The sequence below is a fragment of the Pocillopora damicornis genome, chromosome 2 (assembly GCF_964200805.1).
Source record: "Pocillopora damicornis chromosome 2, jaPocDami1.2, whole genome shotgun sequence".
NCBI lineage: Eukaryota > Metazoa > Cnidaria > Anthozoa > Scleractinia > Pocilloporidae > Pocillopora > Pocillopora damicornis.
In genome coordinates this window covers 6,564,990-6,589,954 of record NC_142671.1, presented here as the reverse complement: position 1 = coordinate 6,589,954, position 24,965 = coordinate 6,564,990, and the positions used below count along the sequence as shown (strand labels likewise).

Sequence of the window (24,965 nt, the reverse complement as noted above, 5' to 3'; positions counted from 1 at the left end):
AAACTTACGTTTTGATAGTAATTTCAAAAATTATTTAGCTATCAATCAATCATTTGTTTTCGTTTATACACGTTTCGAGGAGGAGCTACAATTGTTTGCTGGCGGTTCATTTGTGTCGTTCTAAGAAACACTGAATTAAAGATGAACCAAATCGGATTCAACTTTAACCTTTTAAATTTTTTTTTTGTGACAAAAACGTGCAAAGCACTTCCACGCACCATTTTGAGATAATCAGAAACTCTACGCGAATATCTTCACTTCAATCAATCGACCTTCGTCACAATAAAGTGATTACTAGTAACTGACGTGAGTGGCCTAGGTTAAGTTACACAGAGATCCTTTTTCTCGGTGTATTGAGACATCAGCGACGAGTTTTCTTGGCAGACAGTTATGGTTGACCTTGGTTGATTGTCGATTGTCGAACGTCCAAATCGTTAATGTAATTAAAAAGAAGCGTCAACCGACAAATAACAGAACAATTTCACTTTAGATATAGGGAACAGACTTCACTGATCACTGGGGGAAAGGACGGACGGACCACAGAAAATTTGGGGCATTTACTTGGCGAAAATAAACATTTTCAACCGGCTAACTAAAATTATGAAAGGCTGAAATACATTTGGTCTGGTGCAGCCATCAAATTCGTGTTTTTCAAAATGTACGACTAAGTCGGAACGCGGAAATGAATTCGTCGAATTCGTGAAACAAAAAGCATTGATTTATTTTGCTAAATTTACAGATTTCGAGCTGTCAGTTTCTAATGATCTAAAACTGAGTAAGAATGGATGATGTATGCATCAATTTCTTCCACTCTTAACAGAGTGGCACAGATTAGGAAAAAAGATCATTTTCCTCATACCTATCCTTTGTTCGTGAATGAGCACTCTTTAATTTGCACGCTCTGCTTGCCGCTCTAGTCTCGTTTAAGCAAAAAAGAGAGCACTGGGGACGTGTTTTGATTCACGTGCGTAGTACACGTGCAGGATTCACGTGCAGACGTTATATAATGTAAAAGACGTCGATCAAATTTTTGGCAATGATGCACCAGTCTCGTTTAGAATTTTATGATTAATTCTCGAACTTAGTACTAAGATTGCAACTTCTAAAGTGTAATTATGGGCTAACTCAGCAACTTCCACACAAAATGGCAAGATTACATATGGTAGATCAGCCTCCGTGAAACCAAACTTTTCTGAGAAAGCAGTAACCACTACGTATAATGTCTTATGCGACAGTTCAAAGAAAAGATGTACATGCTGGTAGCGTAGATGGAAGAAGTTCCGCTATAAGCGATAAAGAAAAACACGCAATACACTGGATCAGAAAGGATCTACGCTTGCACGACAATCCTTCTCTTTTGGAAGCAGTGAAAGGAAGCGACACTCTTAGAATTATTTATGTTTTGGACACTAAAGTGGATCAAAACATTGGTATAGGTGCAAACTTATGGAGGTTCTTGTTGCAGTCATTGGAAGATGTCGACGACAGTCTTCGTCAACTTAATTCCCGCCTTTTTGTAGTGCGAGGTCAGCCCGCAGATGTCTTCCCTCGCCTGTTTAGGGAATGGAATACCTCGCTTCTAACATTTGAGGAAGATTCAGAACCATTTGGAAGAGAAAAGGATGCAGCAATTCGACTACTTGCTCAAGAGTCAGGCGTTCAAGTAGCCATTCGTCGGTCTCACACCTTGTACGATCCTCAACTGTAAGTGTTTCTTTTCGATTTCGACTAATACAAAATCAATCATTAATGTATATCATAGAAGAACCTCATTTCTGGGTGGCCATAGATTAAATTTATTCGTTCAAACAGAATGTTTCTGAGGCTGTCAGTCTGAATCACGTCGTTAACAAATGTCACTGGCATAGATTGTAAGTAATTTCACCTCAATTGAGTGGATACAAATGGTTTCGTTTTGATCATTTGTTCAAACTCTTGTTTTCTAAGGGCATAACTGTAAGTACAAAATGAAATATAACAGAATTTCAACTAAATAGGGGCTCCAACCACTACTTTTATGCAGTCATGCCAAAACGCAGACTGCAGACCATGCAGACTGTGTAGCATCGCAGACTTTCTTATATTTAACCCTTTAATCTGGTACAACTATCATTCTCGCTAAAAAGCCTTATTTACAGGAGCTTCCAAAAAATGTATGTATCTATGTTTCATGTTGATAGCAATTTCCTTTTGAAAATGTGGGGTGCAAGTGCTTGGGCACAATGCGGATGTAGTTTTGGTGGGGCATCCTTGACATTTTCGTCTTTGCGCACGTATCACTAGAGTAATGATTAAATATCGGCCGAGAACATGGTAAAATTTGCACTCAACCCTATGCTACATTATGCATTCAGTTCTTGGATAGAGAAAACAATGACAAAAACAATACATTGCCATTGGGAAAACAGATTTGTTTTACATTAGTACGGGGCTGTGCAGAAATTTTACCAAGAACATAATTTAGGATCCTTTGGACCTTAATAAGAAATTATGTTGCCACAAGTTATTTGTTTTTGTTTTTTTGGGTGGTACAAAGAATGAAACGATCTCTTGGGGTGAGATGAATGGGTCATCCAATGACGTTTCTTTCCAAGGTCTAACAAATGGATGCAACGTACATGAGGGGTTGAGTGGCTTTGCTGACCAGTTTACCTTTTGTTCTTGACCCCTCTCCACTTTGTCTATTAGATTAAGAAACCTTCTTATTTCCTAGTAAAGTTTGATTTTAGCTTGAAACACTTCCTTTACCATAATGTTCTTTGGGTTGTCATGCGAAGATCCTTATAATTATTTGCATGGTCCACACAGCCTATTCCTTACCGTTAAATCAGTGTCACTGTCCAAACAAAGAGCATCTGTAATACAGAAAGGAAGATTTAACACACAAATATGACAATAACTACAATTCATTTGAATACAAAGGCAAATTTAATTAAAGCTACCCTTGTCAATCTCTATCTTTTGCCATGTGAGGCTAATTAAATCTCTATATGCTCTTTCAACCTGAGCCTGCGATTTGTCCAAATTGTTGCTAGGTAACATGAGCTTGAAACATTCCTTGGAAAATCATGTCATGGTGTCCAAAAGATGGGAGCCATTCTAATGTTACCAAATGAGTAAGAAAAAATGTACACACCTTGATCATATGCAAAGTGTAAGAAAAAAAGATAAAAAAAATTGCAGTCTGTATTGTCTGTAGTCTGCAGTCTGCATTTTAACATGTGGGAATATTGTCTAGAAGACGACCTTCCTACTATCCAGAGCAGCTAACTGGACCTTGAAAAACCTAGAAATCATGGAATTCATCATGAGGTAACCATTGTTTCAAAGTTTTCATAGTGAACATTTTCTGTACTTGTCAGGATCATAAAAAACAATGGTGGAACCCCACCTCTTACGTACAAGAAATTCCTAGCCATCATAAGTTCATTGGGTCCTCCTGAGCACCCTGTCCCAACACTGGATGTGCATTTATTGGGAAGCTGTTCTACCCCTATCTCTGATGACCATGAAGAAAAGTATGGGGTGCCATCACTAGAAGAGCTAGGTCTGGACATTAGAAAGATTCATGCAGCAGTTTGGCATGGTGGAGAGAAAGAAGCTCTTGTGAGGCTTAACAGACATTTAGAGAGAAAGGTATGTGTGTTATTCAGTATTATCTGTAACTCTTAAAGTTATGATTACTGAGGCAAAGGAAGGTTTCTTTTAACAGGAGGGTTTACAGTAGGGTCATGCTAATATTTGAATGCATAACAGCTCACTCTATATTAGAAGCATTTTCTCTTAGTCAGCAATGATGGTGGTCAGATGTTTAAAAGTAATCTTCAACATTTTTCACTGGTGAAAGAACAAGCCTTGCACCACCTTGTTTCCTCAAATCAGTCATAGTACGGTATTGTCTTCTTAAATGGGGCAGTTGGAAACCCTCTCAGCTTGAATCCTTGGGTCAGCTGCATGCAAAAATTACATGTTACCATTGCTGTTCAATCTTGATTGGAGCTGATTGTGTCTTTTATAGCCCAGTTTATTTTTCTAGAGAACACCCTCACCTTGTACCTTTTCACAAGGTGGCATCATGTACCCTCCATTACTAAGCTAAATCTGGATGAAAAAAAACTTTTTATTTAGTCAACTAGGATAATTAAGATACAAGAATGTCTTTTCTGCCCCACTGAAGATGAAACCAAGCCCACTTTAGCAGCAAATTCTAGTTTAGGTCAATTGGGGCCTGCTGTACCATCAACATACAGCTCTTTTAATATCATATAACCCTTAAACTCCCAGAAGTTACTCTCACCTACATTTTCTGTATAATATCCATACATTTTGCAGGAAATAGGTAATAAGAATACCTAGATTTATGAAGTGGAAGTTGTTTTCTTTATCTCACACCAAACTCTATCAACTAATTTGCAAGGAAAATGTGTAGCAGCCAGAGGGGAGAATTAACAGTCAAATCTTTGGAGTTGAAGGGGTGAAGTTTTCAGTTATAGGTTTTGATTGTATTCTTGAGAAAAGAGTAGAATTGATTTTAATTGAATAGTGAGGTATTTTACTTTCTTTTCTTAAGGCATGGATAGCAAGTTTTGAAAAGCCCAAAGTCACCCCAAACAGCCTCTTTCCAAGCCCAACAGGAGTGAGTCCTTATCTAAGATTTGGATGTTTGTCACCGAGGTTGTTCTATCACAGACTTACAGAACTTTATAGAAAGGTTAGTTGATCCATTTATATCCCTAGGACTAATTTAAGCTTCAAAGCCAATAAAATAATTGATAAAATCCTAACCATAGGGGCCACCCCACTGTTCAAGCTGGAGAAAGTTTTGTGTCTACTATGCCTTCCTCATAGGAAGGCCATTGGTACTATGTCACAGTTTGGTGCAAGTTTGCTGGTAAACCTTCCCCCAGCTCCCCTTCCCTAGATTTTTAGAAATGGTAGACTGTTGTGAGACACTTGTAACTGTCTTGTGATTTGCTCTGGTTCAGCCTCCACATTGGCCATCATTGAACAAATTTTGTTGTTATTTTTTTTTTTCCAAATCCATGTTCAGTTTTGTCAGGTGTAGTTCAATGTTTTCTCAGTGTCTCACATCTGGATTTTGACGCTGATATTGATTTGGACCTAAAAGCAATGATATCAAATGTTCTGCATTCTACACTCTTCATATCTAACATATCCTTTTAAGAATGATGTAAAATGAAAGGCGAAAATAAAGGGGAGAAAAAAGACAAAAAAAAGCAGATGCTGCCAGGGCTGGGACCTTTGACCTTCAGATTTGTATTCATTGTGCAGAGCATGTGAAGCGGTGAAGTTTTGTATCCATCAGAATTTATTTGATTATTATTTATACTTGTGCTATATTGATCTCCTGCCCAGTGCTACCTACTTGTAAATTGACCAGTCTACAAACTCTGTTCTAATCAGGTCCTGCTTTTGTCACAAATTTTGGCATCAACAAGAGCTTTTCATTAACTCCTCTGCATTTTACACTGCCTTTCATTTGATTCGAGGCTTTTACCAACATTTTTTTCCTTTTTCAGGTTAAGAGCAGTGATCCTCCTATTTCCTTGTATGGGCAGCTACTGTGGCGAGAATTCTTTTTCACTGTGGCTGCAAACAATCCACATTTTGACAGAATGACAACAAATCCCATGTGTTTACAAATACCATGGAAAAAGAACCCAGAAAACCTGGCAAAATGGGAAGAGGTATATGCACTTTACAGTCTCCGAAGGAAAAACATATTAAGTTGAAATATTTATCTGAGATGCTTGGAAAATAATTTAATTCCAAAATTTAGCAAAAGAAATGTCTTTGCTTGAAAGTGAGGTGAGATATTTTTAATTGCAAACTCAGAAAACTCTTCCGCAGCCGTTAGTGAAAAGAAGATTCTGACAGAAAGCAAGGTGTGCTACATAACTCCACTGCAGCCTTCATCAAGCCTTTTTACATTCCTTTACCTATATTTTGTATTTTGTTAAGCCATTAATTTAACATAAGAGAATGTGTATGGTTAAAATAATAAAAATTTGGGACAACAAACCAAGCATAAAATTTGCACTTAGTGTATTTTTCTTGAATGTTTGTACTCAGGGAAGGACAGGCTTCCCTTGGATTGATGCCATCATGATACAACTGCAACAGGAAGGATGGATACATCACTTAGCAAGGCATGCTGTTGGTTGCTTCCTGACAAGAGGAAACCTTTGGATCAGCTGGGAGGAGGGCATGAAGGTAATCAAGTTCTTTGAGGAAATCTTTTAACAATCAAAGTAATTTCTAGAGCACATTAGACATGTAATTTACTCTTAAGATCTATTTCTAATTCTCCTTACTACCTACTATACAATTCTTATGATGTGAGTGTGGAGAATTTAATAATGGATCAAATAATGATATGAAAATTGAAATTTTTTCAATTTCCCTTACTTGCCTGTCTGATATTGTGTAGTAAGGAGAAATTGTGACCATGAAGGCAAAACAGACACTAAAAGTTATCCATTTGAATGGGTAAACCATTCGTCATCCATTCAAATGCCCAAAAAAAAATTCCCTTCAAAGTGTTCAACAAACTGTTTGAATGGTTTGCATATCCAGTGTTCTCCTTTTTAGGCAGTAACCGGTAACATTTACTGCCAGTAGTATCTCTTATTATCATTTAAAATTGCTTGGAATTCTTGAAAATTCAACAGGTAGAAGGATCCCTGTACTGGTTTGAAAATTTATTTTACCTGTCATGCTTGAAATAAGGGAGAACACTGTATATCCGTTCAAAATACATAAGGATCCATTTGAAGTATTGCAACATCTGTTTGAACAGTTTTTGCATCCGTTCGCCAACTAGAAGTGTCTTTCCCATTTGAACGGTTTGACGTCTGCTCTGTTCATCCCTTTGAAAGGTGAAAATTGAACTCGTCGTTTCTCTACAGATATTCAGTACAGCGGTTGAAACATCGTAATCCACATCTAGGTGACTAAACAATTAACTCAGCTGTCATTTTAAACCATGATGACAAACACCATTCATGAGATATTCAGTAGTTTTCAGACAATAACTAAAAACGTTATTTTGATGAGGAATTGAAATAGTCTTTATTTTCAATTGTGAGAATAAGGGCCTTGAAATTGAAAACAATGTGTGAAATGAAAACAATACACAGTAACATCGCTCGTTCCTTGATCAAGCCATACACTTGGAATGGTTTTGAAAAGCATTAAAGCAATTTATTCATCTGTATGATTGGTAAACCAATCATTCAACCAGTGGTAAGGATTAATAATCTGTTTATCCATTTTACTCATCCATTTGAACAGCTAAGCAAACCGTTTGAACGGTTAATCAAACCATTCAAATAATTTATTCACCCATTTGAACAGTTTACCCTTCTGTTTGAAATTTTTACTCATCTGTTTGAAAGGCTGACCAAACCGTTCAAATAATTTATTCACCTGTTCAAATGGTTAGGCAAACCATTTAAATGCTTCAAGGACTGTTCATGAAACGTTTGTCATCCGTGCATTTTTGCTGTTCGAACAGTTTTCCATAGTGTCTGTTTTGGTTTTCAGGGTCACAATTATGTCTTAGTCAATCACGGGTATTAAATGTGTAAGAATGTTAATTCAAAGAAGGGTTGTGAAAAAGCAGAATAAAAAATGAAACTTTGTGATGGCACATGTGCCAGCTTCTCAACCTATCAGATTCAAAACTTAAATGAATCCCTATTTTGTAACTCTTGTTTTCCTGTAGTTGAAGCAGTTAACATGACATTCAAGGTTTACTTTCCCTAAGTTGTAAATTTCCTACTATCTGATGTTTACTTTTATTCTGAGGGGTATAAACTAGGATATTATTCAATATCACCCCTTGTACTAACTTGAAAATTGACAATAATTTTGATCATGGATTTCAACTTTTTGAATGAAGGTATTTGAGAGGTGGCTTCTTGATGCAGAATGGAGTTTAAATGCTGGTAACTGGATGTGGCTGTCGTGCAGTGCCTTTTTCCAACAGTTCTTCAACTGCATATGTCCCGTTGGATTTGGAAGGAAACTTGATCCTAATGGAGATTTTGTCAGGCTAGTAATAACCAGTAATGACTAAAGTATGATTTGGAAATTATCTATTTTGAATCTAATTTTTCAGAAAGGGAAGAGAAACTATATATTATAGTCTACAATGTTACTGTAGTTGTTAATGAATGCCTTATCATTGCTATGTATCCTTGGTATTGCATGTGATGTCATAAAAATCCAAAATACAGAATAACAAGCTAGGGCTATTACAGTTCTACCTCTGAAAGACAAAAGATCTCCTAAATGTCTTGGTAAAGTTTCAGTGTGCTGGGGTCCTCCATTTTGAAAATAGAACCATTCTAATTTCCTATTGTTTTGACACTCAACATCTAAATAGTGGCCTGGAAAGCTGATACCTATGTAAAATGTAATTTTGTCATGTGACGTTTTGTTCACTGAGCATCAGAAACTTGTGGAAGGGCAGATATGTAACTTGGGCTAATTGTTTATCTATCAGTCGGCTACAATAGCTCACTGTCTTGGCATCAGGCATTCAATAGTTTTGATTTAAGATTCTGATTGTGTGATGGTGCAAAGCAAGGATTCATTAATTTGATATAGTATTGTGTTATTTTTTTGGTAATGTGGTTGTTGGTGAAAATTTGTTTTGTTGGAAAATGATTTAAAACAGTTTAAGTTTCATTTTTTTTCTTTTCAATTCACATCATTTAAAGAACAAAGAAAACAGAAAGAAAACTGATTCCTTAAACTGATTCCTTAAACTGCTTTGAAGAATTTAAAATCAAAACTTAAATTTGAACCACAACTATTAGCAGCTTTGTGTACTCTTAAATTATATTGCCCCCCTTCAAGTTTGAAATTCCTTACCAAAAATTGCCTTGATCAGGCAGTCTTGTCTGTTACAATTTTGTGCTTCCAATCTCAGCTCAGACTTTCAATTTTTCTCTGACTCAAGTTGTCATATTTTTAATGGACTCATACAGGTATGTCTGTTTTTCTGATTGCTTGTTTCTTTACTTTAATTCAGAAGACATGATTACCACTCTAACCAATCAATTTTCATTTTATGACAACTTGATTTTCAAATTTACATCCCCAATCACAATTTACTTCTTTGTTTCACAATCCTTAAGCTTCAAATTTTTAAGGTTCCAACAATATGCTGTTGTAAAAAAGTAGTGGTTATGATAACTGTAAGAATTAATTATTATAGAGTGCTTTTCAATTGAGTGTCCTTAAAACTAATACCAAATTAATTGCAAGGACCAATCAGGGGGAAGGAAATACCTTAAAGAGCTAATGAGAACTGAAAGTAAAATCAGTCAAACTATCTTAAAAGCACAAGAAAACACAAGTGATTAAGGCATGATCTGTTGTGAGTTTGCATCTGATTGGGTGAGAGGGTGATGCAAGTTTTCAACACAGCATAGTAAAGCAAAACCATAGTAACCATTGGATTGGTCTGACAATCAATTGAAAATAGCTCTAATTTTGATATTGTAATAAATGACAGTGATTGTCATTGCTGAGCTGATATTACACTGTTTACTTTGGATGAATTGAATGCTTGTGGAACAGGGCCCAGTTGTTCGAAGGGTGGATAACACTATCTGACAGATAACCTGCTATCCAGCTGTTAACCCTTTAACTCCCAGAAGTGATTAACATAAAACTTCTCCCTACAATATCTGTACATTTTTCAGCAAATAGGTAATGAGAACATTCAAACTCATCAGGTAGAAGCCGCTATCTTGATCTAGCACCAAGTTCTCATGACTAGTTTACAAGGAAATGTTTGGCGGTTAGAGGGGAGAATTAAGAATCAGATCTTGGGAGTTAAAGGGTCGACAAAACACACTGCACTATCCACAGGATAGCTATTTATCCAGTGGATACCACAAACTGCTGTTTGAACAACTTTGGCTTGTTCTAAAGAGCACTATTTTATGACTCTTTTTCCAGAAAATACCTTCCAGTCCTGAGAGGGTTCCCGGCAAAATACATCCATGCCCCATGGACAGCACCAGAGAGTGTACAGAAGGCAGCAAGATGCATCATTGGTGTGGACTACCCTTATCCAATGGTAGACCACTCCAAAGTAAGCTGTGCTAATCTGGAAAAGCTGAGAAACATCTTTAAAGCACTCTTGTGTTATAAGGATTCAAGTAAGTCCCTTAATTTTACTTACATATTCCTATTAAGAGGTGTTGATGATGGAATCAATGATTTACCAAGATGCAAAGATCCGTACTTTAAATGTGACAGTGAGACTGTTCAATTTTTGCAACACAATTCATCATCAGAACCAAATTCTTAACCCTTAAACCCCCAAGAGTGACTAGCATCTAATTTCTCCTTACAATACCACCACTGAATCACACATTTATGTCATGAGAATAAGGGAAATGAACACCAACTAAACAAACTCTTGATTATTTGATGGATTCTCCTTGTCAGTACCTTAGTAAATGTACAGAGAACAGGATGGAGAATATGTCTTGAATACTTATGTTAGGGTGCAAAGGGTTAAACAGAAAGGCCTGGTATGCACAGACTTTCCATGCTCACAGAAATAGCTCTGAGCTTAACTGGATCAGCTGCCTTTTGACTGGCACCCCTGGCTGCAATAGTAAATCTGAGACTTTGAAAGCTTATGAAATTGAAAATGGAGATTTCAAGGTTGCAATAAATTCACTATGTAAACAAGATTTTTAAACTTGAGGCTGATTCACATTTTCTTTGCCTGGCAGACTTACTGATATTATTTAAGGGGGTTGGCCAGCATGAGAGCACAAGGTCACAATTAGTCCTTCATAGAGCTTTGCCTAGAATGTTCTCCAAATAAGCTTTTTTTCCCCTATCTCTTGTTTACTAAAATGATTCATCCTCATTCCTAACAGCTGCTGTATCTTCAGAGAAGCAAGATAATCTACATGGGCAACAGGAAAAATTAAAACAGCAAATGTTTCTCCTGGAAGACAAAGAAAATGAATAATGATGCCACATGGATAACTAGCTTTCATCTCATAAGTGAAATGAAATAAGTGTAGAGGGATTCATATTGTGAGTGGCACATAGTTAATATATCAGTGTGTCACTTCTTAAAGACATTTCAGTGGCAAAAAAGGAGTGCCGTTAAAGGATTTTATAGTCTTTGCAAGGCATTAGAGACAAAAAATGTAGAAAATAATTTCTTTACCAAGGATACTAAAGGATTATTGGAACTTAAATAAGCTCAGCTATGTTTTGAGCAATATGGAAATGTTGAACTAATGGATTGAACAGATGCTTGGAAAAAGTTCAGCTTTCTGCAGGAATTTATCTCTGCACCTAGTAGATTTTGATCAGTGTTAGCTAAGTCTTTACTTATTATTTTTATTATTATTTTTTTTAAATTTAAAACCAACATTTGTTTCACAATTAATGGAGCAACGTGTAGTACATATCCATACCTTATTTATCATCAACATCTGTTCCTTTTTCCTACACAAAAGCACTGAAATTGAACACTTCTCAAACAAGAGACTCACATGAGGGATAGTAATGATTGGATATGAGTATTGTAATTTTTGATCAATTCCATTGTTACCCCAAGCTGGTACTCATAATTTTGTAGTTTAATACTCATAAGGTAATTGCCTGTTGCGTCATAACGTCTTCAAGATGAGAATCAATTGTTTTGCTCATTTCACAGCTATTAAAATCATTTGTTGAACATTTGTAGGTCTTCAATTTATGATCCTCATTAGTTACATGCACACACCTCTGATTGATTTATTGTGCCCTAACAAAATGGGGACATTATTAAGTATATATAAACCCCTTCAGGTGCCTAGTATTTCAGCTGATAATATCCGTCGCTGAGGTATTCTCAGAAAAATGAGTGTTTGGTAACGAAGTGAAGTTTTGAAGGAATACAAAAAATTCAAAGCACAGTCTGTTAGCCAAGGACATTATCAGCAAACATATCAGTAAGCCAAAAGGATGTTTATTTATGTTAAAACCCACCTCTTAAAATCTATATTAATAGGACTCTTGTGCATGTCAGAGCAGCATTTGAGATTGCTTTTTTATGTCACAGCCAGTGGGCTCTACCAAACTAGTTCATTTTTCTTCCATTTGAAGTAGCGAAGATGAAAAAGTGAAACTCTTAAGCAGGCCTTTTTTCTGCTGGCTTCGTTTCTTTTTAATGAAAACAATCAATGGACAAATGTGGAGTTGTGCAAAAATTGTACTGAGTTATTTAAGCAAAAACTCCAGCTTGTGAAGATGGTGGGAGACTTGCAAGAGAAGCTTCTCAACCCCATTCCTTCCTAGACTTTATTTCTGGATTAGCATGAGGCAGAGGGTCGGCGATGCTTTACACTCTGGGATTTAGGTATGTCAAAGGATTAAATGGAATTAATTTTCCTTGATGTCCAGAACAATAGTGTCTCTTCCTCTGAGCATAGTATGATCCAGGACATTGAATAATGGCAGTGCTGGATTTTTCTAAACAATACCTAGCTGATTACGAAAAAAATCAAGTCTTAAAATTTGGTTTTATGTTTTCCTGATAGTCAAGAGAAAGCCCAACAAGTGCTTACCCCACAAACATTTTATTTTTCTCTCCTGGATCAATGTTAACTACTGTAGTCCCAACTAACTCCAGGGCTGGAGGCTCAAAACCTAAACACCCTAACCCCTGACCTCCTCAAATCCTGGGTAAAACGTGTCAATGAGAGTGACGTCAAGCTTAGAGGCTGTTAGCATTTTGAGCCTTGTTCTTTCCAAAGAAGCAACATTTATGCAGTGGAGTTGGGTGGGGTAGAGATCTGTACTGCTTACTGCATTGGCTGACATTGATTTGTACCCCCCTCCCAGATAGAATTTCAAATCTTACCTTGCTTTGCCTTTCTGTATGTCACATGCTAACTTTTGGCTTAATCATGAGCCACATATAAATCCTTCTCCACCCCCAGATTGAGTTTAACCCTTTCACACTCAGGAGTAACTGAAATGAATTTTGATTTACAAAGTGATAACTATATATTAATGTGGAAAGTGATTAGAAGAAAGAAAATTATCAGGTAGTTGCTTTATTCAACATCAAATCAAACTCTCAGCACTAATATTAAGGGAGATGTGTGGAAAACAGTGCACAGAATTTAAACTTTACATAAGGGGAGTGAAAAGTTGGGGAAAGTTTTAAGTTGAATTGTAGAGCTCTCTTCCCTCCTAACTGAGAAATGATTTCACATTATGACATTGAATAACCTTGGTTTAAGTTGGTTTTATTAATAAAGATTCCAATTCTTCAGATTTCTTCAATTAAGTTATAATTTACAGAGGCAATGTTTGTTTTTTTAGACAAATATTTTAAGCCTTTGAACATGAATTTACATCATGACAGACTGGAAACCACCAGGACATTTAACTCTGATCTGTGAGAATGTACAAAGGATAATTACAAAAGTTACCCCAGAAAGGGTACAAAGTCAAGAAGAAAGCTGACACTGATACAAGCTTTTCCTTAGGAATGACAGCAACAAAACTCTATGAAACTACATCTTGAAAGAATTGTTATGGATTCAACAGAACTTATAGCAAATTGAATGGGATTAACACTATTGCACCATGCATGTCCACCCTAGAGTCATCTTTTCCTCTGATGACATACATTTCCCTTGAAGAAAAACTTATCAATATGATAAAATATCCTTCACTGAGTGAATTACATTAGTAATAGAACAATTTAAGCCTTTGTGGCTGTTTTGTAGCTTTTCTATTCCTTGTTTCCCAGTTGGAACACTTATATCTGCATTATTTACATTTTTTTTAGACTTAGATTCTCTAATCATTCCTGTTTGCTAGACAATCAAACTTCATTCCATCAGCCAGTCCACTGACTTGTCTTGACAATGAAATGGAATTGGAATGGTGTTGCTTGTGCCATAATTTCATTGGAACTGCGCTAAAAAAATAAATAAAAATATGTGACCACAGGTTTTTCAGAACTGCTCTTTTTGTGATATCATATTCCGTGAGTACGATATTGTCACATAGCTACCTTTTGTCTTCAAGGGAACACGCCCCATATTCCTCAGATGCAATATAAGCCCCAAGATTACCGAAATTTTATCGATAGAACATCGAAATGTTGCCAAAAGTACTCGAACATTACAAACGTAAGAACTCAATTACTTTAAAGTAAATACAACATCATTACCAAAAAGTGAAATAGCTGTAATTTTTTTTTGGCGATGTAGAGTCAATTTAGAAAGAGAAGAGAAACACGTATTAAAATCTAGAATGGAATGTACTCATAAAACATTCCATTACAGAAATGAACGCGTTCACTTTAAATAAAATTCAACTGGCGACACGTGCCTCTAACTAGTTTGAGACCGTTGGGTAAACAGTTCTTTTTCAACGAGGTCGGTGATCAGTAATCCAATGAGTTTTTTTGACAGAAGACAAACAAATGAGCATTCGGTGACAACTGTTCACTGTGGGGACATCCTTAGGGAATAATTGATACACCAGGATAATGAAAACATCACCAAGAAACCTCTTAAGACAACGTAAGATTTAGATTTTGCTCTGTTTGTCACGAAAGGAAATTCACGGATGAATTACAGTACAACTGCTGTGTTACACAACCCGTTATATCGATTTAGTGCTTATAAAACTACTGACCTTACTTGAAACGCCTAGTTATTGTTTGCGAACGAACAAGTCTATACTTGTTTGTTTCGGGATTGATCTTCGTTTAGTGCTTCGTGGTCCCTTTTCACTCGTTCTTTGTCTTTTGGCTGATCGCAGAAAATCTGAAAGGAGAGATTACAAAGGATTTATAAGAACCAATGCAAATCGATACCAAGGGCCTGGTTTATTGTCGCATTTGACCCAGTTGACAAAAGACTATTATCATTACTACATCTAATAACCGTAGATTGGTCACATATGAACGAACGAAATGACAGTTATTTCTCACGGAATGAACAAAATTCAGTGGAATCTTGAAAAGGAAAGTTGCAAACAGATCTAGTGCTCAGCTGAAACACGATCATCTCGTGCTAAACATGTCACGTCGACGATCATAAGAGAGTTAGTTCAATGAGCCAAAGAGAAGAGTTAAATATCAACAATACATTACACAGAAATATTTCTTGACTCACCCGTTATTTTTCCTGTAGATTTAGTCTTCCTGATTTGCCTCAGGCGAGATTGTGGGTGACTTTTGCCGTTCATCGATACAGTCTCTTGTGTAGAGCTCGAGCCATCTGATGTCGACGTGCCTAAGCTTGTCGTAGTAGTAGGTGTAGTAGTAAGTTCCGTTGAAGCGCGACTGAATCGTTCCGGTGTTTCCATTTCACTGACTTGGTCAGTAAAACGTGAAACTGTTCTATCTCCATTCACTTTAGGAAATAGTCTCTCCCAGACGTACTTTCCTACTAAAGGAACACCATTTTCAAAATCGAAATTCCACGTCTGATTGTTGTCCACGCCAAGTTTCTCCTTCTCGCGGAGTAAATCTGCTCGCAATTGTACGTGGTCAACAGGCCCAAAGAGCTGTCTGCAAACTGAACGGCTGGGAGTGATGTCTGGTCTCACTCTTCGAGGACACTGTGGTTGAAAAATTGCTTTAGTGGCAGTCATATCTGTTACCCTGTATTCTGACGTTTATCAATCGAACGACTTCCTCGAGCACCTCTGACAGTCTCGTACTACGAAATACGCAACAAGAATAAATAGCCGTGAGTAATGTTACACTTCACCTTATTGGTCGATGGTTTGTTTCTATGACTACAACTTATTGTTACTCCGTTTTGGCGCGAGAAATTCTTTCACAAGCTAGTCGAGGAAACAATAGATATTTAAATGATATTACAAACAACTTCCTATTGTCCTTTCGTTGTCTTTTTCTTAAGTGAAAACGAAAGAGCGAAAAGTCTTTTCAAAGAATTAAACCAAATTTTGAAACTTCTCAAAAGTGATGGTACTAGGCACGAGAATCATGTTGACATAATTTTGAGAACTTTCGTCGTCAGCAACGGAGAGGCATAAATATCGTCTTCTTAAGCGCTCAAATTTATCAGTAAAATTTTATGCTCTGAGTCACATCCTCGGTTGAAATAGACGTACAAAGACATGATTTAAAGTTGTAGACTGCAGATGTTATCAATCAAACCGACACGTGTGTATTAACATTTCAATAGACTTTTGAGCAATTTGCCACCATTCGCATTACCACCACAACTTGTAACATTCCAGCCATCGGCAACATAGCCACAAGATTCAAATAACCCAACTAAACAACGAATTAGAAAGCTTTTGGACGCCACTTTTCCTCTCTAGATCGTTAAAATCAGTTTATGGTCGCTAAATCTTGTACGATGAGCACTGTTTGTTTCTTTTTTTGGAATAAATTGCATTTTTCTTCAATGTAAACTTTTGTCCGTTAAGTTCTTTGTTTCTAACTGGCTGCACGTGGCGTTAGGCTTACAAGAATTGCGGGCTAAACAAACGAGTTCGTAAATTCATAAAGATTCATTTCCCAAAGCAATCAAACACATGCCATATCCTTAATTAAGGAAATAGTTCCTATTTAGTGTAACTGCATGAGACAGCATAAGAAAATGGTGGTTAACTTTTGACAAAATGTTACTCCGTGTCGCGGCTTCCAGTTCAGGTATGGGTTGCATTTCCAACTCGAAAGGTTAGCGATCGTTTCACCAAAAAAAACTGACATTTCTTGTATAACATACCAAAAAAATAGCTTTTGTTTGTTCCAAACCAAAATCAGTCGTGTTTAATGAAAAGGAAGATATGAAAGAATTAAAACAATGACTACAGCCAGCTTTTTCAGTTGTCCGCTTCATAGGAGCGGCGTGTTGGAGCAGATCTTTTAAAAAATGTGTTTAGTTCACTTTTTAAGTGGTTCACAGGTGCAACTTTCCTGTTTCTAGAAAAAGCAGAGCACATCTTTGAGTAGTTGCCCCGTGGAGAGGAATGACTTTTAGTTTTTGTTAGCCTAATGAACTAGCCTAGAGATTGAAACTGTACCAGCTAGACAACGACTATCACCCCCGTTTTTGAATCCTGGGAAAGATCACGTCAAAAAATTTGCACTGATCGCGCGATTCTACTGGGTCTGGTGAGGGGAAAAATATTATTGAAATTTGGTTGAAATTAAATGGCGAGCTTAAAAAAGCAATCAGAGCGACGAACAATACAGACACGTGCGACGTTAATTATAAGGTATAAGAGGTTATATGTAATTATTTGCAGTACTTTGTGTTACGGATGAATAGCTGTCGTTTGCTGCCCATGAGAAGTAGTATGTCAGTTAAACAAAAGTAACATGTCAGAGCCATGAAATATAACCTGTCAGGATGATTACGTTTTGGGATAGAAAAAGACTACGGCATATGGAGGATCCCAAGTGATGTATTTTGGCATCAAATCAATGCAGTTTCAAAGAGAGCTAGACAAATTAAACTAAGTGTCATCGGCAAATGCTCTAGGTGTTGCTCAGATATGTCAATCATTTTTTCATAAGCGCGGGATAAAAAAAAGACTCTTACTACCCCACGAGGAATTGCCAAGATCAAGAATTACCCAAGACCTTCGGATGTCGATTTCAATAGCATTACCTCTTCATAGTAGATGTTGGGTCTAAAATGTAAGACAAACAATCAATCTTTCGTCTTATGTTCTTAGACGTTTGGCTCATTGTGTCTGTGAAGCATTGAAGTTTTCAGTCTCCAGGGACACGTGGTTTTCTTAAGCAACAACTGCCTGAAGTCGCGTGCTATGATAATAAGTTGGAAGTCCATGGGGATGTGGCAGATTAGCAGCTTTGAGTGAAATTATGTCATCAGGTGGCACGCGCGCCAATAAGTTCAATTAACGGGTTGTTTACTTTGCACGAGCAACATGCCTACGCAGAAAAACAGATTTCAAGAAAATATTTTAAGAGCCATTGGAAATATATTTAGTGTTATCTATCACTTTACTTGACGTTGTCTTGGTTAACTAAACAACTCAGGGGGGTCCTGAGCTCATTTGAGGGCTACTTTGAATGTTTTCGCAAATAATGAACAGGATAGAAAGCATAATCTAAAAAGCATACGTGTGGAGACAGCGAGGTTCTCAGCCAGTGGTCTTTATAATGACTATTGTTCAAAAAAAAAAAAAAACCTCTCGCATAATTTGCCAGTGATTGATGAAAAGGCCCCGTTAAATTTTTTTTCTTTTTTTTTTATGATTCACGCGTCCACTGACTGAATAATAGAACCAAAATCTGTTACCAGAAGCAAGTTTACTCGTAGATCTGAGCTGCAAAGCGTGCGCGGCTTTTAACCGCAGCTGGTGAGCACATGGTCCTACTCTCGGCTTACCTACACCTTTTCGACCTCGCCCAGGTTTCATCTTCCTAGGCTTTTCGCTAGAAACGTAATTAGGATGAACGACTAATATCGGAGTCAATGATAAAAGAGTAAAACTGCCTCAGCTCATCTGCTCATGTCTAATACTTTTTTCCGGATTCATAAAATTTATTTAGTCGTTTCATAATTTGGGAAATCTTGTAATAATTAGCTTGGGAAGAAACTTTTTGCAGTGTCTGCGTCCATTGCTTGACTTGAAAAGTGCAACTGTCTTACACTGGACTACGGTTTTGACAAATCAAACCAAGCATGTAATGCGCACGTATTGCATACCTATGTGGTTTTGAAAGACTTCTTTAAATGTCCACTTTATTGTAGAGGTGGTTCCGCTCGCTTGTTGCACGCATCGTTCACATCAATAGAGCTGCGTCACGGTTTGTAAGCTTAAGAATTAAAAAAATTTCAGTTTGGTTCTTTGTTACCTGTTTCTACCTTCTCCAATGCTTACTAACCTTGTTTCTTTGTGATTCCGGCATACTATTACACGCCTTTGTTAGGACCTCCACCGTATCTTAATAAATTTGCGAGGCGCAAAATAGAAAAATAAAACAACTAAAAATATAACGAGCTCTTTAAGAAAAAATCTTACTCTAAGCGCGAAACCCTCCGCCAAAGTAACTACAGAAAGAAACTTCTATCATCAGTGGCACCAAGAATAGGGTAGCTTATGGTGTACTGTGTCCCTGAAAAAACAACGAGATTGTTCAAATTAGTAATCAGCTCCTCATCATCAACGCCGGTCAGAAAACCAAAAGTAAAGCATAGTCAGTTGGGAAGTCGTCTCCAGTCCACTTTTTAGCTCGGCTAAATATCAACAACCTCTCACACAAGTTGGTTACAAGCTGTCGTTTATGTTTTCTCTAGCCTGACAAAGATCCGCCTATCATTTTATCGTGCAACATGGAAATATGAAGCAACATCAAATATCTCTCCATCTTTTTTGCAAGCGGCTTAGTGAGTGAGTTTCAAGATTTTCGGGTTTTTGCTTTTGCAGATTTTGCAGATGGCGCATGGCAAAAGAAGAGGATCATGTTTTGTTTGATTTTGTTGTTGTGTCAGTCTTTAGGTTGGAAAGGCATTACCTTCCCGACACGATTTGATTTGAACCGGGAAAGGTGACTCAGTTAATTATGAATAAAATGTGCTTTTACTCAACGGGTAATAAAAGTTGAAAATATTACATTTCCTTCTGAGTTTATTTCGAGCTTTGCTTAAACAGTCTTTGAACATAAAATTGCAAAAAATGTTTTAGTAGTTCAAACTTCTATCCTCTCAAACCGCAAAATTTTGCTCTCGCAAAGTGCAAGGAATCGCAGTTCGCATCGCGGTAGTTTTTTCCAAGAAAAGTTATGAATTCCTGAGTCTTAGAACGTGTTCTACCCGTTTATAAACTATGCTAAATTTTATTTAGCCAATTCTTTAACTTTAAAACATCACTAAAATCTACAATGATGAACCAGACAAACTCAGAACCCTTTGAAAGAAGACCTCACTCGAAGCATCTATTCACCTGGAGAACGTTACGGATCTCTTTCAAAATCATTCATTCATCGATGTTCGGTTTAATAACACCACCTTTCTTTTTTCCTTAAGTTGACGCAAATTATTTTGACGCCATTGTTTTAAAGCTCCTTAACCAAATAAGCAGGTTTTAATCACACACAGAGGACAAAGCTATATAAGGAGTGAAAAAGAAAACACGTGTTGCACTTTTGACTCGTTACCTAAGCGATGAAGCATAGAACTTTGCAATTTAAAATTTTAACAATGCAGTTTCCTTTAACTAAGTTCTATTCAGTTTCACTGAATTCGAATTTTATTTTCCAGAACAATAGAAAAACTTGTCACCCTCGCCACGTTTTGAAGAGGGTGTTTTAAAATCATTTCTCTGCGATGTGAAAGCGTCAGTGCATTCAACTGTGATCTCATTGAACTTCACGAGGGATGCAATTATTTTTTTCATTTGCAGTCATGGACCGATGGCTAAAGGCTCCATTCGTTAACGATAGAACGGTTACTCTGGATTGGGAAGCTGATACGAGTTTCTCCATACCGGGTACATAACGGAAACTTGCCTCTCAGCTGTTAACTGAATACGTAAAACAACACTATTATTAGGATAGATAGACAAGTATCTATGGATACAGTATCATAAATGTAAGGCAGGAATTTGCGTGTGACGAGAAATCATTTAAATCACGGCGAGCCACTAATCCAAGTTGATAAGATTGTAGACATCATTATTTTTATCAGTAAAAGCTGACTGAATGTTAGAGATAGTTACCTTTCCTATTTTTTTTTTCTTTCATGTCATAAAACTGTTGATTTTCTTCAATTTAACAACAATGTATCTAAGTGGCGACATGAGAACGTTCATTCTTGTATTTGTTTCTTGTACTCAGCCAACGGTATCACTTCCATGTTTCCTCCTCCTGTTAGGAATGATGGGTAAAGAAAATAAACTTTTTAAGCCACCAATTTATGTCCTACAGGTGAGGGCAGAATTGTTGAAAGTTAAGAGAAAGTTTTTCAAGAGGTTTCTCTTGGGAGAAAAGTAAAATTATTTGATTTCGGCCGAAGGGAAGTAACTAATCAATCTCGTGCCAACTCAATCTCAGGAAAAAATTGGTCGTCTCAGAAAACCTGTCTCCTGTCTCTCGATTCTTGGCTGAATTAAGTAATGCCACGAAAATACAGAGGGGTAAGTTTCTAAAGAAACTGTGGTGGTACGTCGGTGGGGGAATATCGAGATAATTTTTTGGATTAATATCAGTATCTGGGCGACTGCCCACCTACCCCTCCCCTAACTCAACAACAGTCAATTGACAACAATTTAAGGTTAATGTTGGATTAGGGGAGGGGCAGGTGGGCAGTTACCCAGATACTGATATTGATCCAATTTTGTTTATCAACTGAGTTGATAAGGTAAATTTGTCCCCGTAAAGAGTTTCTAAAGCTGACGTTTCGAGCGTTAGTCCTTAACCCGAGCGAATGACGAAGGACTCTGACGAAGGGATAGCTCTCGAATCGTCAGCTTTGGAAACTCTTTACGGAGACAAATTTACTTATGTCCAAAGAACACGAGCAGCTTACCTTTTCTTGATTACACTCCATCAGGGGGGGCTTTTTTCCCGAACTCAATCTATTCAAAACCCTGCTAGCCAACGTGTAGCCGCACCCACCCCTCCAAAGGTGAAACGGAGGCAAGGGAGCGGCTGGGGGGGGGGAGGGTGCGACTAAAACCCTGCACGCGAAAGCTTGCTGTGCTGGGAAAACAAAGGGTGACTGAAACACGCCGATTTGCTTACTGTTAGATTGAAGAAAATAATAGGATTACGGATATAAATTGATGTGATATCAGATGAACAGTATTAATTAACATGGAGAAAACGCACCCTTTTTTCTAAAATTATTAATTACCCGTGACGGGTCGATATAGACATACACACTGACAATTTGTGAGGTTCGTTTTATATGCATCGGGTCACCGACTTAACGCCCTTAGCTTAATATCAATTTCTTAACTTGTTTTGTCTGCGGTTACAAATGTATGTACATAACAATCGTGATTTTGAAGTGTAGAAGATAGCTCACGAAAGACTTCGTGCCAGTTTGTGTTTTATTTTATATCCTACCCACCCGAATCAGAACAACTGAGTCTAATGGCCCCATTTTCCCAAAAGAATGAATCAAGTTAACTTAAAAGCTTTAAAAATATTTTCGCAAGATTCAGGAGCTGACAGCTAGGCGGTGAACACATTCATCATTTCAAAACAATAATTAAATGCTTCAAAAGCGGTCTCTTCTGTACCCCCACTGAGATGAGACGACACTTGCCGACACTAAGCACCTTTGCCTTGTATTTATTTCCTTTTCCATTTGGTATTGAGAAATGCTTTCCGTACTTGAGATTGACCACGAACAATCCATGGGGTAGCGACCTCACCGCGCGTATTTCTGTCAATCTATTACAAACTCCTTTGGCATCTTTGAACGACACTTGCCGACACTAAGCACCTTTGCCTGGTATTTATTTCCTTTTCCATTTGGTATTGAGATATGCTTTCCGTACTTGAGATTGACCACGAACAATCCATGGGGTAGCGACCTCACCGCGCGTATTTCTGCCAATCGATTACAAACTCCTCTGGCATCTTAGAGGAATTTAGCGTGTGGCCGTTTCTTCGTTGGGAGTCTTGTACCCAGACAGAGCTGGTGAATATTCCCAACTCATTTTTAAGATTCGCATGATATATCAATATAACTGGGTTAACTGATGGAGGAAATGCCGGAACCAAGAGCACAAATATTGCAACAGGACTTGCTTCATTTCTCTCAATACAGGAGAAGAACTGGGGAGGCTGGCTTGTTTTTGTTAGAATTTCGTGAGAGGTCTGGTAGCTAGTACTAGTAGTATCGCCGCCATATTGAAAGTGGTAGAGAGTTTTGAGCGTTTGCAGGATCGTCAGTAGTTAATTTGGGCTATTAATACGTTGAGGCAGATAAGTATGTTGCACGATATGTTTTGTCTTTCAAACAGGCCTTGAAATTTCATAATTTGGAACATTTTCACTCCGTTGATGCACATATGAAGAGGATTTTGTGCATATGGTTGTATAACTGTTCTCAAATATTGTTTTACCTGTGCTTTTTAACCTGTGCTATTTAGCCTGTTCTATTTCATCGGTTATATGGTCTGAATTACCCTGTAAATTGATGGTAAGATAGGTAACAACTTAAAAGTTACTGGTAAAGAACAAAATTATGATTACTAGTAGCAACTTAAAAGTATTTGTACAGTTCTCTTATCTTAAATGGCAGACCTTATTATTGTTATTTTATATGTCTGTAGGCAAGCCTTCTCAATTTTATTAACGTGTATGGAAGGGAGCTGAGAGCGCTGTTTCTTCATGTACGTTAACGTTTGTGTGACACGAAATTTTTTGGCGTTTTGAAATTTTCTATGTCACAGCTATGTGACATAATCATTTTGGCTGCATGCTAGATAGCGACACTTTTTAGCTGCCAAACTGTACTTTCAATACGCAAAAAATGGTCAAGGAGAACTCGCTAGGTCAATTGTTTCAAATTTTAGATACAGCTATCAACCAGAAAAAGAAAAAAAATTTAGTGTCATAGGCACTTTAAGAAAAGATAGTCATGCACTCAGACTTGCTCTCTCTCCTAGGAATATGTCACGAACTGTTCTGCCCCATCCAAGCAAAGTCCATGTATTTCTGTCTAAGCTTATGGGTGGGACAATGGTTTTCTGGATGCTGTGGAGAGCAAAACATGACTGGGCAGACATAGTGGTAAGCACATGCTAAACAAGTTCTATTAGTTGGTTGACGACTCAAGTTAATTTTTACTTTGAATAGGAAATGTGTTGTGTGGTTGATAACTTTTTTCTCCCTTTAAGTCTGTTATTCTCAGCTTGTTGCTTGTTTTTGTTCTTAATTATTTTTTGTAATTATGAATGTAGTTAGGTATAATAGTTTGTTGAGTCTGTGGAGGCCTGGTTCTATTGTTTCTGGAAAAGGAGTTGTGAGCTCCTTTAGTCCAGCTGATTCCTATTTGATTGATGTACCCATTGCAGTTTAATATGATTTCAGTTTGAAAATGATATTAAGCTACCAGGAGTTTGATTTGCATGTTTTTTTTTCTCTTTGTGTTTTTTTTCTTTGCTTGTTTAGTGTTTGAAATGCTATAAAAGAAAATTGAAAGTAAAATTGAATGTGCAAGTGGACTCCAGGGGTGCAAAATGTTTCTTTTAGCTTGAAATTATTTATATTATTTATTTATAATTAAATGTTTTAATCAGTACCTATTGCTGTTTTTATTTGTAGCAGAATAATTTTATCATTTTTTGCCTTGATAATGATGTTATGTTTATGTTGAAATGTTGTTTACTAGCCTTTTTTTAGCTTTTTGAGTGTATTATAATGTTTTTATGGAATTTTTCATGGTAATTTTTTTAAAATATTTTTCTAAATCACTTATTCTTCATCTCTGTGTAAAGACCATGGAAATGTACCAAGAACAAAGGAGAAAACAGATGGAACTAAAGTAGATTTGTTTGACCTGAAATTGATTTTTAATCACTACCTATACTTCAACAGTCCCCTCCCTGGAACAGTTTTTAGATGCAGCTCAAAACTTTTAGTTGCAAGAATTTGTGTGGTCAGCAGTCAACTGGATGTCTTTGCATTATGTTTGCAGGGGCACAAAGTTATGTTTGAAATGGAAGATGCAGAGAAAGCAAGAAAGAAGGGACTGGAACATCATTGATAAAGTGTTTATCTATTAACATTTTGCTTGTATTGTGGAGAGCTGAGGTACCTAACTTTAAAGTGAGAAAATGGAAGTGGATGCAACAATTATTGCAAAGGGGGACTAATCAATTGTGATGAAATTAAATTGGATAGTGTTAATGTGGTTTGATGTATCTACAGCAGTGATGAAGTAATTTTGTAAATATATCATGTACTTTATGTGGAA

General features: G+C 37.0%; 3 protein-coding genes and 2 long non-coding RNA genes across 9 annotated transcripts; 2 read left to right on the top strand and 3 right to left on the bottom strand.

Annotated features, from left to right (window-relative positions):
• The first annotated feature begins 1,056 nt into the window (after positions 1–1,056).
• On the top strand, positions 1,057–11,753 carry LOC113683112 (cryptochrome-1). Its single transcript, XM_027200321.2, has 8 exons — positions 1,057–1,704; positions 3,363–3,636; positions 4,571–4,711; positions 5,541–5,708; positions 6,094–6,234; positions 7,925–8,076; positions 9,997–10,199; positions 10,935–11,753. Exons 1-8 carry the CDS (start codon positions 1,220–1,222, stop codon positions 11,027–11,029), a joined length of 1,659 nt encoding a protein of 552 aa, XP_027056122.2. The 5' UTR covers positions 1,057–1,219; the 3' UTR covers positions 11,030–11,753.
• Positions 11,754–13,291: 1,538 nt separating this feature from the next.
• LOC113683110 (uncharacterized) lies at positions 13,292–15,753 on the bottom strand. 4 transcript variants are annotated; one of them, XM_027200319.2, is made up of 3 exons: positions 15,195–15,753; positions 14,713–14,843; positions 13,292–13,982 (listed from the first exon to the last, which is right to left on the bottom strand). In XM_027200319.2, the coding sequence occupies exons 1-2, from the start codon at positions 15,673–15,675 to the stop codon at positions 14,731–14,733; spliced, it is 594 nt and encodes a 197-aa protein (XP_027056120.2). In that variant the 5' UTR covers positions 15,676–15,753; the 3' UTR covers positions 13,292–13,982; positions 14,713–14,730. The 4 variants fall into 4 exon arrangements, with proteins under 4 accessions (XP_027056120.2, XP_027056119.2, XP_027056121.2 ...); XM_027200318.2 differs by having other exon boundaries at positions 13,292–13,987; positions 14,718–14,843; XM_027200320.2 differs by having other exon boundaries at positions 14,718–14,843.
• Positions 15,754–17,827: 2,074 nt separating this feature from the next.
• On the bottom strand, positions 17,828–19,329 carry LOC149049691 (uncharacterized). The gene is made up of 3 exons (XR_016184474.1): positions 19,057–19,329; positions 18,741–18,850; positions 17,828–17,959 (listed from the first exon to the last, which is right to left on the bottom strand). It is a non-coding gene; the product is annotated as an uncharacterized LOC149049691 (long non-coding RNA).
• A 1,088-nt stretch (positions 19,330–20,417) lies between these two features.
• On the bottom strand, positions 20,418–22,809 carry LOC113683104 (uncharacterized). Its single transcript, XR_016184473.1, has 3 exons — positions 21,561–22,809; positions 20,752–20,899; positions 20,418–20,556 (listed from the first exon to the last, which is right to left on the bottom strand). It is a non-coding gene; the product is annotated as an uncharacterized LOC113683104 (long non-coding RNA).
• A 28-nt stretch (positions 22,810–22,837) lies between these two features.
• On the top strand, positions 22,838–24,965 carry LOC113683077 (uncharacterized). Of its 2 annotated transcripts, none has more exons than XM_089198536.1 (3): positions 22,838–22,973; positions 23,656–23,779; positions 24,687–24,965. In XM_089198536.1, the coding sequence occupies exons 2-3, from the start codon at positions 23,660–23,662 to the stop codon at positions 24,753–24,755; spliced, it is 189 nt and encodes a 62-aa protein (XP_089054662.1). In that variant the 5' UTR covers positions 22,838–22,973; positions 23,656–23,659; the 3' UTR covers positions 24,756–24,965. The 2 variants fall into 2 exon arrangements, with proteins under 2 accessions (XP_089054662.1, XP_089054661.1); XM_089198535.1 differs by lacking the exon at positions 22,838–22,973 and adding an exon at positions 23,325–23,379.

Excerpts from the sequence above, each read along its gene's own strand:
- LOC113683112 (XM_027200321.2), top strand. The coding sequence starts at position 1,220 with ATGTCTTATGCGACAGTTCAAAGAAAAGATGTACATGCTGGTAGCGTA. Across the intron at positions 4,712-5,540 it reads TTACAGAACTTTATAGAAAG|GTTAAGAGCAGTGATCCTCC; the intron begins GTTAGTTGATCC and ends TTCCTTTTTCAG. Across the intron at positions 5,709-6,093 it reads ACCTGGCAAAATGGGAAGAG|GGAAGGACAGGCTTCCCTTG; the intron begins GTATATGCACTT and ends GTTTGTACTCAG.
- LOC113683110 (XM_027200319.2), bottom strand. The coding sequence starts at position 15,675 with ATGACTGCCACTAAAGCAATTTTTCAACCACAGTGTCCTCGAAGAGTG. Across the intron at positions 14,844-15,194 it reads ATCTACAGGAAAAATAACGG|ATTTTCTGCGATCAGCCAAA; the intron begins GTGAGTCAAGAA and ends CTCTCCTTTCAG.
- LOC113683077 (XM_089198535.1), top strand. Across the intron at positions 23,780-24,686 it reads ATGACTGGGCAGACATAGTG|GGGCACAAAGTTATGTTTGA; the intron begins GTAAGCACATGC and ends TTATGTTTGCAG.